The sequence below is a fragment of the Abrus precatorius genome, unplaced genomic scaffold, assembly GCF_003935025.1.
Source record: "Abrus precatorius isolate BTA unplaced genomic scaffold, Abrus_2018 Scaffold10, whole genome shotgun sequence".
In the NCBI taxonomy this organism is placed as follows: Eukaryota; Viridiplantae; Streptophyta; class Magnoliopsida; order Fabales; family Fabaceae; genus Abrus; species Abrus precatorius.
Window position 1 is genome coordinate 34,097,171 of NW_020874292.1, and position 15,404 is coordinate 34,112,574.

General features: G+C 34.4%; 2 protein-coding genes across 3 annotated transcripts; both read right to left on the reverse strand.

The window, feature by feature from the left end:
* Positions 1-110: 110 nt before the first annotated feature.
* On the reverse strand, positions 111-5,983 carry LOC113853320 (sucrose synthase-like). Of its 2 annotated transcripts, XM_027483910.1 has the most exons (14): positions 5,806-5,983; positions 4,716-4,839; positions 4,494-4,620; positions 4,233-4,384; positions 3,942-4,134; positions 3,329-3,664; positions 3,147-3,242; positions 2,878-3,051; positions 2,662-2,778; positions 2,418-2,584; positions 2,093-2,317; positions 1,398-1,961; positions 892-1,030; positions 111-444 (listed from the first exon to the last, which is right to left on the reverse strand). In XM_027483910.1, exons 2-14 carry the CDS (start codon positions 4,814-4,816, stop codon positions 412-414), a joined length of 2,424 nt encoding a protein of 807 aa, XP_027339711.1. In that variant the 5' UTR covers positions 4,817-4,839; positions 5,806-5,983; the 3' UTR covers positions 111-411. The 2 variants fall into 2 exon arrangements, with proteins under 2 accessions (XP_027339711.1, XP_027339710.1); XM_027483909.1 differs by having other exon boundaries at positions 135-1,030; positions 5,806-5,909.
* Positions 5,984-14,165: 8,182 nt separating this feature from the next.
* LOC113852340 (protein INAPERTURATE POLLEN1) lies at positions 14,166-15,032 on the reverse strand. The gene has a single exon (XM_027482568.1). The coding sequence runs from the start codon at positions 15,030-15,032 to the stop codon at positions 14,166-14,168; it is 867 nt and encodes a 288-aa protein (XP_027338369.1).
* Positions 15,033-15,404: the final 372 nt, after the last annotated feature.

Genomic DNA, 15,404 nt, shown 5'->3' on the forward strand with positions numbered 1-15,404 from the left:
TTATACTTAACGAATCTGTGTTCAATAAATAGGATTGCACAATTAGATAAAAGGGTAAAGATAAACATAAAAGGATCCCACAGATGATAAAGTGAAGTTGAAGGGGAATTGTGGACCAATAAACACCGAAATTGAATTGAAGGCACATCTTTAAATTGAATTGATGGGGTTGAACACCCAAATCTAAAGATTTCCAATCATATTCAATATTGCAATAACAGAAAGACAAGGACCTTTTTTTTTATGTTTTTTCACTTTTTTAACCCAAAATCTCAAAGACAATTTTTTAGACTTTTTTAAATCGGAAACCTAATCACAATCAAAATCAATGGCGTTATTTGTAAATTCTCCATAAGACTCCAAATAACCAAAAGCCGGTTTCTCCAACACTCTTCTCTTCAGCCTTGATTTTTACTCTTCAACAGCAAGGGGCACAGACTCAGCCTGAGGTCACGAGAATGACATAATATATCAGTAAGTTCACATTTCAAAGAAAGAAAAGGAAAATAAAAAAGGTCAAGACATAGGTGTTGTAAATGTTGTGCATTTAGAATTAAACCCACCTCAATTAAATCTGAACTTTCATTTTAAAATTAGTGCAAACCATTATTTTAATTATTATTGTACAAAATATGGAAGAAAAACTTCAATTTTAATTAAATGATAACCCCAAAATTGCTTAATATAGTGTTTTGTTCAAAAACTATCCCTTTTGTTCAATAGCACTTTTAGCTATGCTGAATTTTATTTGTAAAAATAAATAAATTGATAACAGACTACGCATTGCTTTGAGGAAAAATAGTACCCTGACCTATTTCAGTAACTCCAAATATCAAATTTAATTCATTAATGAAACAATTGAATAATGTAATGAGTAGAATGCATATATACCAATTTGCGGTACTTTAGGGCGTAGAACATCTCGAGGTAGCGTTTGCTCTCACGGCGATCAAGGTTGGTGACATGCTTCCAGAAGCCATAGACACCAGTGAGAGTCAGAAGCCTATCAGAGTAAATTTGCCATGTGTACCTGTGGAGCAAATGAGACAAAAGATAAACCTCAATCACAAAATCAAAACTCACTCAAACTAACATATGTTCTGTGCAAAACACAATGTGGTGATGTTTTAGTGAAATTTTGGTGTTGCTGTCTTGTGCTCCTAAATGGTTAGCTAAGGAATTAGAATTTTTTCTATATAAATTATACTGATAGTACATTGAAAATTATTTTTAATAATTTTTTTAATTTTAATTTCTAAACTAATGTTAGCAAAGATTAACATTTGAGCGAAATTTTTTGAAAGAAAAATATTAGTAATTATCTGAACACATTCTGCAACATATCTTTTTAAAAAGTGTATTGAAGAATGGATTTAAAGTATGATTTAGGTGCTTACTTCTCATGAATACGCTTGAGGCCACCCTGGGAGATTTTGTCCCAATGAGATGGGTCAGCCTTGCTCTTCTCAAAGAAGTCAACAAGGATCTCAGCAGCTTGATCACCATGGTAAGGGTCAATGTGGTAGCCAGATTTTCCATGCACAATGATCTCAGCAGGACCACCATTGCAAGTGGCAAATGTTGGCAACCCACAAGTCATGGCCTCAACAACAGTCAAACCAAAAGCTTCATAAATTGCAGGCTGGACAAAAGCACCCTTTGTGTCACAAATCACACGGTACAGCTCTCCATTCCTCACTCTGTTCATCTGAGAGGATATCCATCTGAATTGTCCATTCAACTTGTAGGTCTCAATGAGGCCATACATTTTCTTCATCTCAGCTTTCTCTTCCAAGTCCTTTGACTCCTTCCTCCTGTCTCCTGCCACAACCACCAGGTTTACCAACTCACGGAGCCGCTCGTTCTTGCCGTACCACTCAACAAGCCCTGTGATGTTCTTCACACGGTCCAGCCTTGCCATGGTAAAGATGATTGGCTTGTTGCGGTCCTTCAATACACATCTGTTACAATGGCATTATGTTAAACAAACAGAAATGCCAGTACCATTCACAACCCAAGAAACATTTTCTTTAAACAAATGTTCTATGACAACATTGGGAAGGGGTTGAGGGAATAAGAGAGGGAAACTTACATGTGCTCCTCATTCTCCACAGAGCTGTAAAGAAGCTCTTCAATCTCAGGGTGGAAGGATGTCAATCTACGCTTAGTTTCAGTGTATGGGAAGTATATGTTCATGTCAGCTCCAGGTGAGACAATGTTGAACTTTGGATCAAAGACATCAATACCATGAACAACACGGTAAAGTCCTGGAAGGGTGAAGGCGGTGTGACTCTCATACTGTCCAACGGTATCCTTGCTGTAGATGAAAGAACACAGATACAAGAATTTAAGTAAGCTAATCAATAGTTAGAATGGTGCATATAAAACATAGTGAACAATGGGATATGATAGCTCACCTCCCAGCAATCTCTTGGAATGTGCTAGTGATGATGAAGTCTGTGTGGTTCATTGCAAAAAGATCAGCAGTAAATTGGCATGAAAAGTGATATTTGTCTTCAAATTTTTTCCAGTAAATGTCAGACTCGGGGTATTTGGTCTTCTCAAGTGCATGAGCAATGGTACACTGAATTTAGGTAGGAACTTTATCAGGTCCCATGCTGTAGTATAAACAAAATGTAACAACTTGAACTAGAAACTAACCTGAGTTACGCCCAATTTGTGTGCTAACAAAGAGGCAACAATGTTTCCATCACTGTAGTTTCCAACGATCAGATCAGGCTTGCCTTCCAACTCTTTGGCAAGTTCATGGGCAACATCCTAATAATGACAAGAAATACAGTAAAATTCAAGTGAAGAGAAAACATCACCATGCTTGAACGATCCATGTCCAAATTGTGAGAAAAATTTAAAATTTACCTCAGTGTAAGTCTCTAGGTAGGGCCAGACTTCAAATCTTGAGATCCACTTGCGAACAATTCCCTTCTCTGTTCTAAATGGAACTCGAAGAATGTGGCAATATTCGGTATCGTACACCTTCTCGAGGCGTTGGCCACAAGTAGTTCCTACTGCATCAGGGAGAAGACGGGTAATCTGCATTTAACAGAATCACAGGCTCCAGTTAGAGAAATATCCATAAGCTACAGCACTTAACTATGTTAAACTCTCACAACTATACTAGGACATACAATGAGAATACGAGGGGTGATATCCAAGCCTTGTTTCTTGATGCGGTTGAGCATCTCATTCTCCAAGGCACGAACTTGATCCAAGATGTAAACAACCTGAACCAACAAGTTAAAGCATGTCACAAAACCTTGATAAGTACTAAAATAGTATGAAAAATGATACAATTGTTGTCTCAACTAACCTGTCCACCAGTGTCAGGGTACCCCAAGACATTGTCTTGGGCAAAGTAACCATGTGGAGAAAGGATAACAACATTAAAGACCATTGGGATTCTTCCAAGGAATGTCTCGAGGGTGCAAGGGTCAGGTGCCTCAAGAAGATCCAACAGAAGCTGAATCATCTCAAGGACACGCTCAGCGGTGTCACCCCAGCCTCTCTCCAAACCAATCTCACGGAATTTTTGTTCAAATTCTGAGTAGGGCGTTGCAGGAGCAATTGTGCTCAGATAGTCTTCTGCCTTTCTCAAAACATGTTGGAGAGAGTTAAGATTTTGAATCCTGTCATTCAACATCATAGTCTGCAACAAACCCACCAAAATTCATTAAAATAAAATAAAAATGTAAGAGAATGAACAATGCATATATTTTATATAGAAAAGCTACAGAATTCTCAGATTTGCATTCTTGATTAAGTAATCAAACAATGAAGAATTTGCCTTATAGAGCAATTACTGTTAATTGTCTTATAGAAGGGTAATACTAGTACCAAATAAGGATTGAATTCATGCAATACAATGTCAAGCACTGCTAATTTGGATAATTCACAAGCATACGCTTCCAAACAAAAAAGTATACCTTTCCCTTGTAGCTGTGAAGCCTGAGGAATTCAAGCAGTGGCTGCATGCTCTCCTTGTCATGGAAGAGCTTAGCAGAAAGATGGCGATTGAGAAACTCGACACCATTCCCAATTGACTTGTTCAAAGTTGGACGGGGAAAGGATGCATTAAATGGTTCAAAGTCCAACTCAAGCACAAAGTTGCCATTAGCACTGCATCAAGAATAAGAAAAACATGTTAAATTGTCTTGATGGATATGCAAAGGACATCAACAACTCTTCATTAGAAACTCAAAACCTTAACTAATTACCTTCCCTCAACAAGTTCCTCCTTGAAACGCAGATACTCAGCTGGACGCAACTCATCAACAACAAGCATGTGCACATTCACTCGCAGATACTCCCAGACACCAGGCCTTGGACGAACAGCCAGAGCAACATATGGTGGCAACACTATGGCTTCCTACACGCAACAAAAACCGCTCAAATGAGATTACTTTAACAAAACCCACAAATTATAGCTTGAAGTTGAATATAACCCCACAAAAACCAAAAATATAAATAAAAATTACCTGTGTAGATCTCAAAACTTCTCCAAAGGCCCCATCAAGTAGTTTTTTCCTTTTCTCCTCAGGGATTTCCTCAAACTCTGCAATAACCTGGTGGTGTTGCAGGATTCCCTTGCCCTTGGCTTCAATCCTTTTAATACCATGAGATTTTTAGTGTTATGCCACATCCTCGTACCAAAGTTAGTTATTAAGAAGGTAAAAAAATAAGATTTTTGAGCTAGCTACCTTGAGAGAAGGGCCACAATTTCATTCCTTTGACCACTGAGAGTCTCATCAAGCCTCTCCCGGAAAGAGGAAGAGTGGGTCAGATGATGCACATTAGCCATTGCTTCAGAGGAGGAACTTTCAACTGTAACAACAAAAGCAGAATACGAAACAAGTTAAGAATTGTATGCAATAAGCCACCATAAAAAGGATAAGGATAATCACCAAAAGTCAAAAACCAAAACCAAAACAATGTGGAAAATAAATTCCAGAAGACTGGATTGGATTTCAAGACCTACCCACCGTCCCTCACCAACCACTTCCCCAGAAAAATATTAATTGTTGATCCTGTACCTTATTTGAACTATTATCTCTGCCTCACATAGTGCAAGGGGAATAATCCGAAGATGCAGTTTCTTTTAGCAGCATAATCAGTTATATTATATTTTTAATAGTCTCATTTATTAGAACTCCAAGAGCAAACCAAAAGTTTAAATGTTCAAACTTCAATTAAAAGCTAAAATTAATTGGTTAATCCAAGGTCAAACATCTTAAACCCCGGCGTCAGCATGCATAAAAAAAATTAACTAACATAATGAGAAACCAATGAAGAAGATCTTAGTTCTACAGACAAAAATAATAAATGTTATTTTTATCTTCATTTGTTTATTTATTTAATTTAATATATTTAACCCAGGAAACGCATTTGAGTTTGAAGTTTGTTTTAGCAGAGAAAACAGAATGGCTAACCGACAAAACCACAGAACTGTATTTCCAGAAACCAAGCATGAACTGCGGAATGGCAATTCCCAAGTAAAATGAGCCAAAACTCAACAAAGACAACACCCCAAAACAGAGCTACAACTCCCCAAGTTCTCTGACATGGAGATGATAACAAAAAGTACTCGAGATCCAGGATCATGTACCGACTCTGATCCAATGGTAGTGTTGAAAACAAGGTGTTAGATCTTTTAGAGTGAAAACTAGGTGGCAGTGTTGAACAGCCAAAGAGATGAAAGTAATGAGATGAAAAGGAATGAACAGAATAAGGACAAAAAAGAGAGAAAAAATGAAGCAGAATAAAGAGAAAGAGAGGAGAGTAAAAGAATACCTATAGAAACAGAATAAACGCAAAAAATGAAAGGGTGATGGAGGAGAAGGAATGAATGAATGGAGAATGAAGGGGTGGAAGTGTTAATTTATAGACAAGGAGCGCCAAACAGAGAGAGAAAGGTACAAAAGAAATGGAGGAGACAAGTTTCCACGAATTCAATTATTCAACAAAGTCCAAATCCTTCTCTCTCTGCCAAGGATGAATTTGTAAATGCAGCACGTAAAAATTATATTCTACACGTAGCTTCCCATGTATTAAAAGGTTTTTTTCGAGGGTACAATGGAACATTACGTATCATAAGACTAAAGTTGGTCTGGTCTATCTTCGGTTTTTATAAGGTTAAAATTTATTCTGAGAGATAAAATCCAGTGTTAGCAGAAGAAGTTATTTTATTTTTTAAAACAGACGTAAAAGTGTTAAGATCATATAAATTATTTTGTAAAAAGGTGCTTGATTAAAGTAAATTTGTCTGGTTTAACAAAATGTTATTGTAATGGTAAAATTGGTCTTCTGTCTAATTTTATTAATTAATAATAGTAAATATAAAATAGTTATTTATCTGATCAATTGTCGGAAAAACAATATCTTTTTTCTCATTTAAATAAAACAATTTGACCAAAACATTAGTTATATAATTGCTTTAAAATTATTATTTTTAGGAACGTAAAATAGAAGGAACAATCATTTTAGCGCATGTCAAAATGCTACATTCGATTGATTGTAGATATCTCATTTTTATTCTCCTAGATTAAAGTATTTGCTTTTCATTATAAACTCGCATATAAATATTAAATAAACACATACTATTTAACATATGTGCAACAATAAACATAATAAAAAATTATAAATAATAAATTTTTATTAAAAATTACAAAATTTAATATATTACAACTATTAAATATTATAATTTTATTAAAAATTTAATACATATAATTTTTTTATTGTGTGAAATATTATACAAGCTAAAAAAAATTGAATAAAAATGTAGTTTCGCAATAAATATTTAAAGTATAATTACGCTTAAATGGAATAATCAATGCAAACATTCCATTAATATGAGAAAATCATGATGCTGTCCATTATTGCTAATTGACACATTTATCCAACATTATTCAAATATTATATTATTAAAAAAAATTAAACTTGCCCAAATGATTTTTGAATTGGTGATGAAGAAACTTATTTATCATTTCTTCGTTCATGTATTCTGATGTGAGTAAAAAACATTGCTTCCTTTTAGGTAATAGATTTATTTGCAGCTCAATTTTTTATCTAGACAAGAAATAATAGTAATAATCAAGGCAGATACTGTATATCCGACAAATCCAAGGCATTTTTCTATATGCTTAAGACATGTTTTCCAATAAAGCAAACATTACACAACCCAAAACATTTCAAACTTTCCCATTAAGATATTTATTATCTCTTTGTTTATTTCAAAGCAAATTAAACATGAATATTGCACATGGGACTTGCCCAAGATTCAAGAAACTTATCAACTATCACAAAAATGCATTAAATTTTTATATCAATCTATGATAATTATTTATAAACAATGAAAAACAAAAAACACTAATATCAATTTAAAAATTAAAAAAGGTATTGGTTTTAACACTAAGTTAATTTCGGATATCAATATGCTGATTCAAGCTATATAATGTCCATTTCAATTACTGAAAGGGAAAGATTATTTTACCTCAAATAGCACTGATTCATTCTTATCTACATAATGTAAGTATGTTGACTTATTTCTTAGTGGAATTTTTGAATTGTTCTCTTTCTTCGTTTTAGTTTTTATCTTCTTCTTTTTTTCCTTTGATTTTGTGTGTGTGGTGGTCGTAGCTGTGGGTACATTTTCGTGTAGATAACAAGCAATAACTTTTTGGAGTTACATGTTACCTACTAGACCCCATGCCTAGTTGTTGGAGTATTCGTTTAATAGAAGTCTGGTCCAGCCCTTGGCCACTGACATTGTTCATGCAGTGTATAGCACTATAGTACTACTGTATAAGCAGATCATATAAAAACAACACTTAAAAACAAAGAGTAACAACTAATTAGATATCGTCGGGGTGAGGTAGATATTGTAGGGATGAGGTAGATGTTTTTCAAAGAAAATATATTAAAAAAAACAATATAAAGATTTTAGGTAAATAAATATTGACATTCATGTTCAAATAAAAAAACAGAATTGTAGATAATAAGTTACTCACCTCAAATTTGAAGGCTTGCACCAGGGGAAAGGAACAAAATAAATGTAATGTGACAATGCTAAGAGAGGAAGCTGAGGAAGAGAAACACAACAGAGATAAAGAAAACGCAAAACAAATGAAAATATCTGAAGCAAACGAAATGGGGATTGAATGGTGAAGAAGAAGGGTTGGGAAGGGGCTTTTATAGTGAAATGAGGAAGAGAATTATTAATGATAAATAAGAAAAGGGTAAAATGAAAAGGAGTTAACTTTTCTCCTCTGTAATCCATTGTGGGCACCGCTGTTGGAATTTGAGATTAAATGCAAACGTTATTTACATCTGTTTCTGTGAAAGAACCGTCCATTACTACCCTCAACCTTCCTGTGGTTTCCTTGTTGTTTTCACAAAACCACTTTTCACTGTCAACCCTTTCTTCTCTCTCTCTCATAATCCTTTTTTTTAATTTCATAACTCTTTTATTTGATAATTAATATTGTACTTTCTGCTTTGCATTGTACGATGCATTTGACTAAGAAGCCTTGGTTTTTCTTGGTGGTGCCTGTAGTATCTGACTTCATGCCCTGTTTTCAACCAAAGCTTTTGCATGGGTTTATCATTTTAAACAGTGGGTCTACTCTATTAAATTATTTTTAAAAAGTTAATTAATAAATTTATGAAATTCAAAATAGTAAATTTTATAATTATTACTAAAATATTTATTGCATTATTTCATTTAAATACACATTCATTGCATTATTTTATTTTAATGTATATGTCTGCATAATTAGTACACACATTGGTTGGTGAACAGAAGGTATCAGGAGAAAGCCACTCGGCGGTGGGTGTGGAGATTGATTCATTATGTCGAGAAGCCAAATATTACAAACAAAACAAATGATAAGACCTTCCTCTTCACTCACATCTCATTCTTCTGCTCCACACCAAACAAGCATTCGCGTAAGATACAAAATTAATTCACTCTGTTAATAATACTTTAAAATTAATCATTGTACTCTTAATTTGATGAAATTAATAACTATAATTTTATTCTTAAAAAATAATTTATTGATTTTAATAATAAATGAGTTGATTTTAAAAAATGTATTAACTAATTACTAAATTATAATATGAAACTACGTATACTTCTTTTGTAGGCCCGAGCCATGGACATGTCACCAACGGGTCCCACACACTGATAAATCCACTGTAAACAACACAAATATGGTGGCGAGTCGTCCGCGTCTGTCTGACATGGGAAAAGTACCCCACATTGATATCTGATCTTATTATTATAAGCTATTTTTTAACCTGCTTTTTTCAATGTCAAAATTAAAATAATATTTTTTATTAAAAATTATGATATTTAATATTATTAATATATTTTATTATTTATAATAAAAATTTATTATAAAACGTGCTTTAATGATGTAATGCAAGATATTTTGATTGCAAACGAAATAGACATGACAACCAGAGGGGTTCTAGAATTAGAAAATGGGATGGGTAGGGGAGAAAATGCAAAAAGCGGCAAAACCGATGGAAGAAGGGGAACGAGGAAGTTGATCCGAATTTGTGGTGAATCGCGTCAGCAAAATGAAATAGCTTTTACCCTTCGAATAAGGAAAACGTGACCGTTCAGTGGTTTGGATAAGGCGTTGAAATCCATTGTTTACGACATTCAAATTTGGAATTACAAGGAGGCTCCACTGTTTGGCCAGGTTGTTGTGTCTGCTTCCCTTGACACCATTATAGAAGAGATTCACCCCTTTAAGCTCCATTTCAAACTCTCTTATTTTACTGATCTCACTAATTCGTGATTCAATCCATCAACTACCTCATTAAGTGATATATTAGCTGGACAAAATGGGTGATTAACGAACTCAGTATTCTAGAAGCATCGCCTAATAAATTTTGAATATAATATATGGTCGTATCCAAGATATCCAAGTCCAAGATTTTGAACATTTTGAAGAAAAGTCTAATAACAACTCTGATTTCTCAATTGACCCCAATTCTTATTTTAGTTTCAATTCCTTTTCAAAAGAGCCTCATTATTCAGCAGCGGTTTTTACGTAGCATTTCCTTTTTTTTTAACATGAAGTTTAATGTATATATAATAAGCTAATCTGGTAAAAAGAAGTATACGCATTATAATTTGTTTTCTGATTTTATTAGATCATATGAACGACACATATTAGATAAGAAGACAGTAAAAATATTCTCAACATTTTAGAAAGCATGAAATTGCAAGTTGAAAAGAGTCTTTTTCTTTATATTCCCTCATTTTTGTTGATTAAATTGCAAGACTTAATTATGAGTAAGCAAATACCCCTCAATTATTTTAATATCTAATTTTACCAAAAATTTACTTTTATCTTTTGACTTTATAAAATGACATTTATTTTATATTTTATAAAAAAATAAAATATAAAAGATTAAAGTGAAAATTTTATAAAATTAAAAATTAAAGTGACTACTTGTTACAAGTTACTTCCTCGGATAAATTTTATAAGGAACAAAACAAAGTTTTTTTTTAGTCCTAATTATAAAAAATATAAGATAAACACGTGATATAATATAAATATGTGATAGAATAATTATGGTTGATTTTCTAAGCCAAATATAAACATAAAAATGAGTGTAATTTGGAAAGAGTCAGCGTGCCTCAGAGATGGTGACATTGCATGGGATTGTAGATTGTCTACAATTACAGAGAGATGAATTTGGGAGCATTTTTGTTTTATTTTTCAAGAAATAGAGAGAGTTCGTTATCTATTCTCATTCTTTCCTCTCTAAAATAAAATTGAAAAAAAATTCAACCTCATATGTATTATTCTTGACAATAGCTTGGTTTTAACAATTATTAATCACACTAGAAAAAGTTGTCAACGTTAACAGATTTTCAGTGAAACTTGCTCCTTTTAAAAATAAAAACAACACAAAATAAAAAGAGAGAACAAATTAGGGAGAATTACTTAAAGAGCACATGTGTGGGCGTGCATTTTAAGCAAGATTAAGTAAATCTCTCAAATAAATTCTGTGATAAATATATTTATAGAACAGGTGGGACCATTGACCACTGAGTATATCATAATTTTCCTAAATTGATAATCAATGGGTCACAAATATGGTTTTATGGGGACAGAGATCTCTCGAATAATTGTGTTATCCAAAATCACTTTTCTTACATTCAAAGCATCGCCTAATAAATTACTGATTGGGAATGGCATATGGCAACATTAATAAATTGCTTACTTTGTGAACTAAGCAATTTATTAGCACATGATTCATCAGTTTTTAACATAAAGTGGGCCTTTAAGGGAGGGTGCACTGATAGTTGCCAACCAATAGCTGCTTTTTCTTCCCTTTATTTTTGGTAAGGAAATATCAATTAGGCATAGAATCCAAATCCCCAAGTCGGGTTGCGTTTAGGGGAAGTTCTGTTCAAAATGATAGCTGTTTCTTCTTCTTAATTAGTTGGTTAGCATGAGTTCATGCATAAATATCCACAAGGGTTCTTCGTTTTGATTTTGGATCTAGATATGTTGTATTTACATACTCCTTTTTTTAATTATAAAAACATACAGTTAATGTATAATATCATTATCAAAACATATTCTTCCTCGTAAAGATTCCTAGTTCTAGCTTTTTATATTCATAAGTGAAATGCACAAGATTTCTTTAAATATAATTTTATCACTGTAAAGTCCAAGCTTAACATGATCTCATTCCTTAAAAAATATATATATAAATATTAAAAAAATATTTAATATGCTTTTATAACTTTAATGTAATAAAAGCATATATTTTTTTAATAATAATTTACTGTTTGTAAATGCTTAAACTCAATTCTGAAAATTGAAATTACTAAAATTCATTAAAAAAATGTGTGACAACCAGAATACCCACAGAAGAAAATAAGAAAAACCTCATCAATAATTATGTGTTGGGACATAAAACAGCAAAGGCCACATTCGTTAAGAGCCTATATTTGCGAGAAGACCTAACCAAGAAGGAGTGGAATAAGATTGTCGAGTCAGATTAGCTTGGGCCCAACACAGCAACAATTTAAAGATGCTCTAAAATGGAAGAATTTATGATCATGATGGATACGTAGCATAGCATGTTAGGGGGTTGTGATTCGAGAAATTCCCATCAGGATCACTTCAATTTCGTTAAGTTCCACGGTGTTGTTGGACTTGGAAAGCTGCTTCTAGACCTTTCCTTTTAGTTATTGTTCGGATAACTCTTACTCGATCAATGACATGGAGTCTCAGAAAGTGTTCTGTTTTGTATGATACAAATAAAGATACGGCAAAAGAGAGGCCATTATTTCTGTGGGGATTTTGACCATTTTGGTATCGTCAATTTGTTCCATCCATCATATGTGGCCTCCAAAAGCCAATAAATTAATGTTGTAAAGCATTGAAAATGAGTCCAACCAAATTGGTTGGTTAACTAGGCTTAGAACTACGTACCCAGGTTGATAAGACGTGAATCGTTGCCATTTGTCGATAAGGAATAATTGACCTAGCTCAATTTTCTTTCCTTTTGCTATGCTAAATGTGAGGTCCAGCACATTTTCAATTTCGGTGCTCCCTTTTTTGACTTCATAAATAATTAATAATATTTTATTAAATGAATAGTAACTTTATTTGGCTATAAATAGCCGTGAAATGAAATTGAAGGAAGCACAAGCAGCAACACACACAAGATTTCATCAAGCATTGTGAGTGTTTGTGAGAGAAAAAGAAATAGAGTGTTGAGTAAATCCTAAGAGTGTGAGAAAAATACACTGGGGTGGGTATCATCTCTATTTCTTCTTGGTATTACAAAATTTGTAATATTTGAATAGGAGTGGGTCTCACTGTGTACACTATATTTTACACCTCTTGTGTGATAGAGTGTTGAAAAGATATTGTAAATATCCTGAGATATAGTGGAATATTTTTCGGAGTTTGTCCCGTGGTTTTTCCTCCACATTGGAGGTTTTTCCACGTTAAATAGTGGTGTTCTTTATCTGCTTATTTTATTCAGTTAAAGTATGCTCTGTGGTTGCAGTTTAGTCTGATCTTCCACATCAGAAAAGAATTATTTTTGTTATCCTTCCGTGGCTGATTGTTGGATTGCTGGAGATGTGTGTATTTGTATTAGTGTTGTAACTGGAAAGATTCTGGCTAAGGAAAGACCTGGTATTTAAGTGATCCGTTGTGATCCACCTCTCTTTCCTGGGAAGTATTTCAGTGCACACTTTACAAGTTACACCGCTGCGCTGCTAGATCTATTTATTAGGTCTGAATTATTGCTCGCCAGTTTACGTCAGAATTTTAATTTACACGTCCAAGTTATTCCGCATTTGAGCTCAACACTAAAATCATTAGCAATTTGAAAAGTTAATGTGCTGAATTTGTGTATCATCCACTTTTTTCTGCTGTGTTTGGAATTTCAGATATTATTTGAATGAGTTGTAAAAAAGAGTTATATATTATTAAGGTGAGTTATATATTATCTCTTGTTTTGTTATTAAACGTATGTCAAGTTAATCAGTTAATATTTGTATATTTTTCTTCTTCCTATCACTGTTTTGGTGAACCCAGAAATTTTAATATTTGTTGATGAAAAACAGAGAAAGTTGAAATTGGAGCAATGATGGGGTGATATGCTTTCGGAGTCAGATTCCCCCAACGAACGAAGGAAGTGATGGCATGGTGTTTATCCATTCCGTCCTTTTTTATTGAATAAATTCCACATAAAAATAATTTCATTTTACAGGTTTTATCAGTCTTAATTTATTCGATCCAATTACCACATTATACCAAATTTGATATTTGTATAGAGGAAATTATTCACGTTATTTATTAAAGAGTATCACTTCTCAACGTGTAATTATAAGCTATTTCACACACTTTCTTTAAATTATTATTATTCATATTAACAATAATACTTTAGTATCGACGGAAGAAACTGCGAGTTGAGTAATGTATTCCTCTCAACATAAAAAGTAATCCATTGAGACGAGAAGGGTAAAGCATGAATATCTCCTCACAAATCATATTGTAAAATACAATAACTACAAATTAGAAACTTGAACACACAGTAACAATGCATTTTGATGATTTATTTATTTACTACAAAAAAGGAAGAGAGTGAACACAGAAAATGAATCAGTGACAACGGGATCGGCCTTGTTTGGGGGCGTGAGAGTGAGAGAAGCCCATGGAATGTTCGAGCGCATAAACCAACTCAGCCTCCCTAAACCCAATAAGGAACTGGGCCAGCCCTTCAAAGAACAACGCCGCCTGGTACACACTCGTCGCACTAATAATATCCGAAAGAACGTTACGCCGTAGCCGATTGGCATAAAGAAAAACGTTGACCAACTCGTCCAAGTGTCCCTTCAGGTTAGCACTAACAGCCGCATGGGCTGCACCTTTACGGTCTCTGCAGGGGAACCAATCTCCTACGATGCGGTCCATGAAAGCGTCCTCGGCGCGCTTCAAGCGGTCGGTGAGAGTGGGAACAATGACTCTAAGGCCGAACTCGATCTGGTCCATGCGAGAGTTCAAGACTTCGGAGGCATTGCGCCAAGCTAAGGACACTTGCCAGGGGCGATCGATGGTTTGGGAGTTATCGGGGAGAGGGAGAGGGAGAGGGAGAGGGAAGTCTTTGTCATCGTCTTCGTTGTTGTCGGTTTCTTCTTGGAGGAAGGAGCGAGCGAGGTTGATGAAGAGGAAGGGGTGGAGGTCGCCGAGGCAGAGGAGGGGTTTTTCGAGTGAGTTACGCCACTCTTGGGAGAGGAGTTGTAAGGGGTCAGAGGTGGCCACGGCGTCTAGGACGTAGTAATAGGCTTGGAAGTGTTGGTTTAGAAGCTCCACGTTGGTTGAGAGGATTGTTGGCGATTCGCCGCCCATTGAGCGACGGAGGAGGGGGAGGAGGTTGTTCTTTAGGGTGCTCAACCACCCTGCGTAGTACTCCTTGAATGCCCGCGACTGCTTCTGACGGTTGAACAGTGGGGCTACTGCTTTTAGCATCTTCTTGGAATCTTGGCCGGCCCAGGGACTCGCTTCAACCGTTTTTCGTTTTGCCCGCGGGATTTCCAATCATTTTATTTTTCTGTTATTTATACCTACCTGTACGGCTGTACCTAGCCCAACTCAGCTTATTGCTCACATCCTCTTTTCGATATGAAGGAAAACAAAAAGAGAGAAAGAGAGTAAAAAATACAACTCTCCATGCGTTAGAAAGAATAAATAAAAGGAGATACAATAAGCGTAAAAAATGTATAAAAGGTCAACAGTAAAGTTACTATAAGAGATCCTGACCAACATATATTTTTGTAGTTTTATTATTTCAACTAAAAGTTAACACTATACGTGATATATTCTTATTAACTTTTCAACGGT

What these genes read in the sequence shown, in the direction of transcription:
- LOC113852340 (XM_027482568.1), bottom strand. Translation starts at nt 15,032, where the DNA reads ATGCTAAAAGCAGTAGCCCCACTGTTCAACCGTCAGAAGCAGTCGCGG.
- LOC113853320 (XM_027483909.1), bottom strand. Translation starts at nt 4,816, where the DNA reads ATGGCTAATGTGCATCATCTGACCCACTCTTCCTCTTTCCGGGAGAGG. An exon ending in AAGTTTTGAGATCTACACAG is followed by an intron (nt 4,385 to 4,493) that starts GTAATTTTTATT and finishes TGTTGCGTGTAG; the next exon opens with GAAGCCATAGTGTTGCCACC. An exon ending in TTCACAGCTACAAGGGAAAG is followed by an intron (nt 3,665 to 3,941) that starts GTATACTTTTTT and finishes GGTTTGTTGCAG; the next exon opens with ACTATGATGTTGAATGACAG.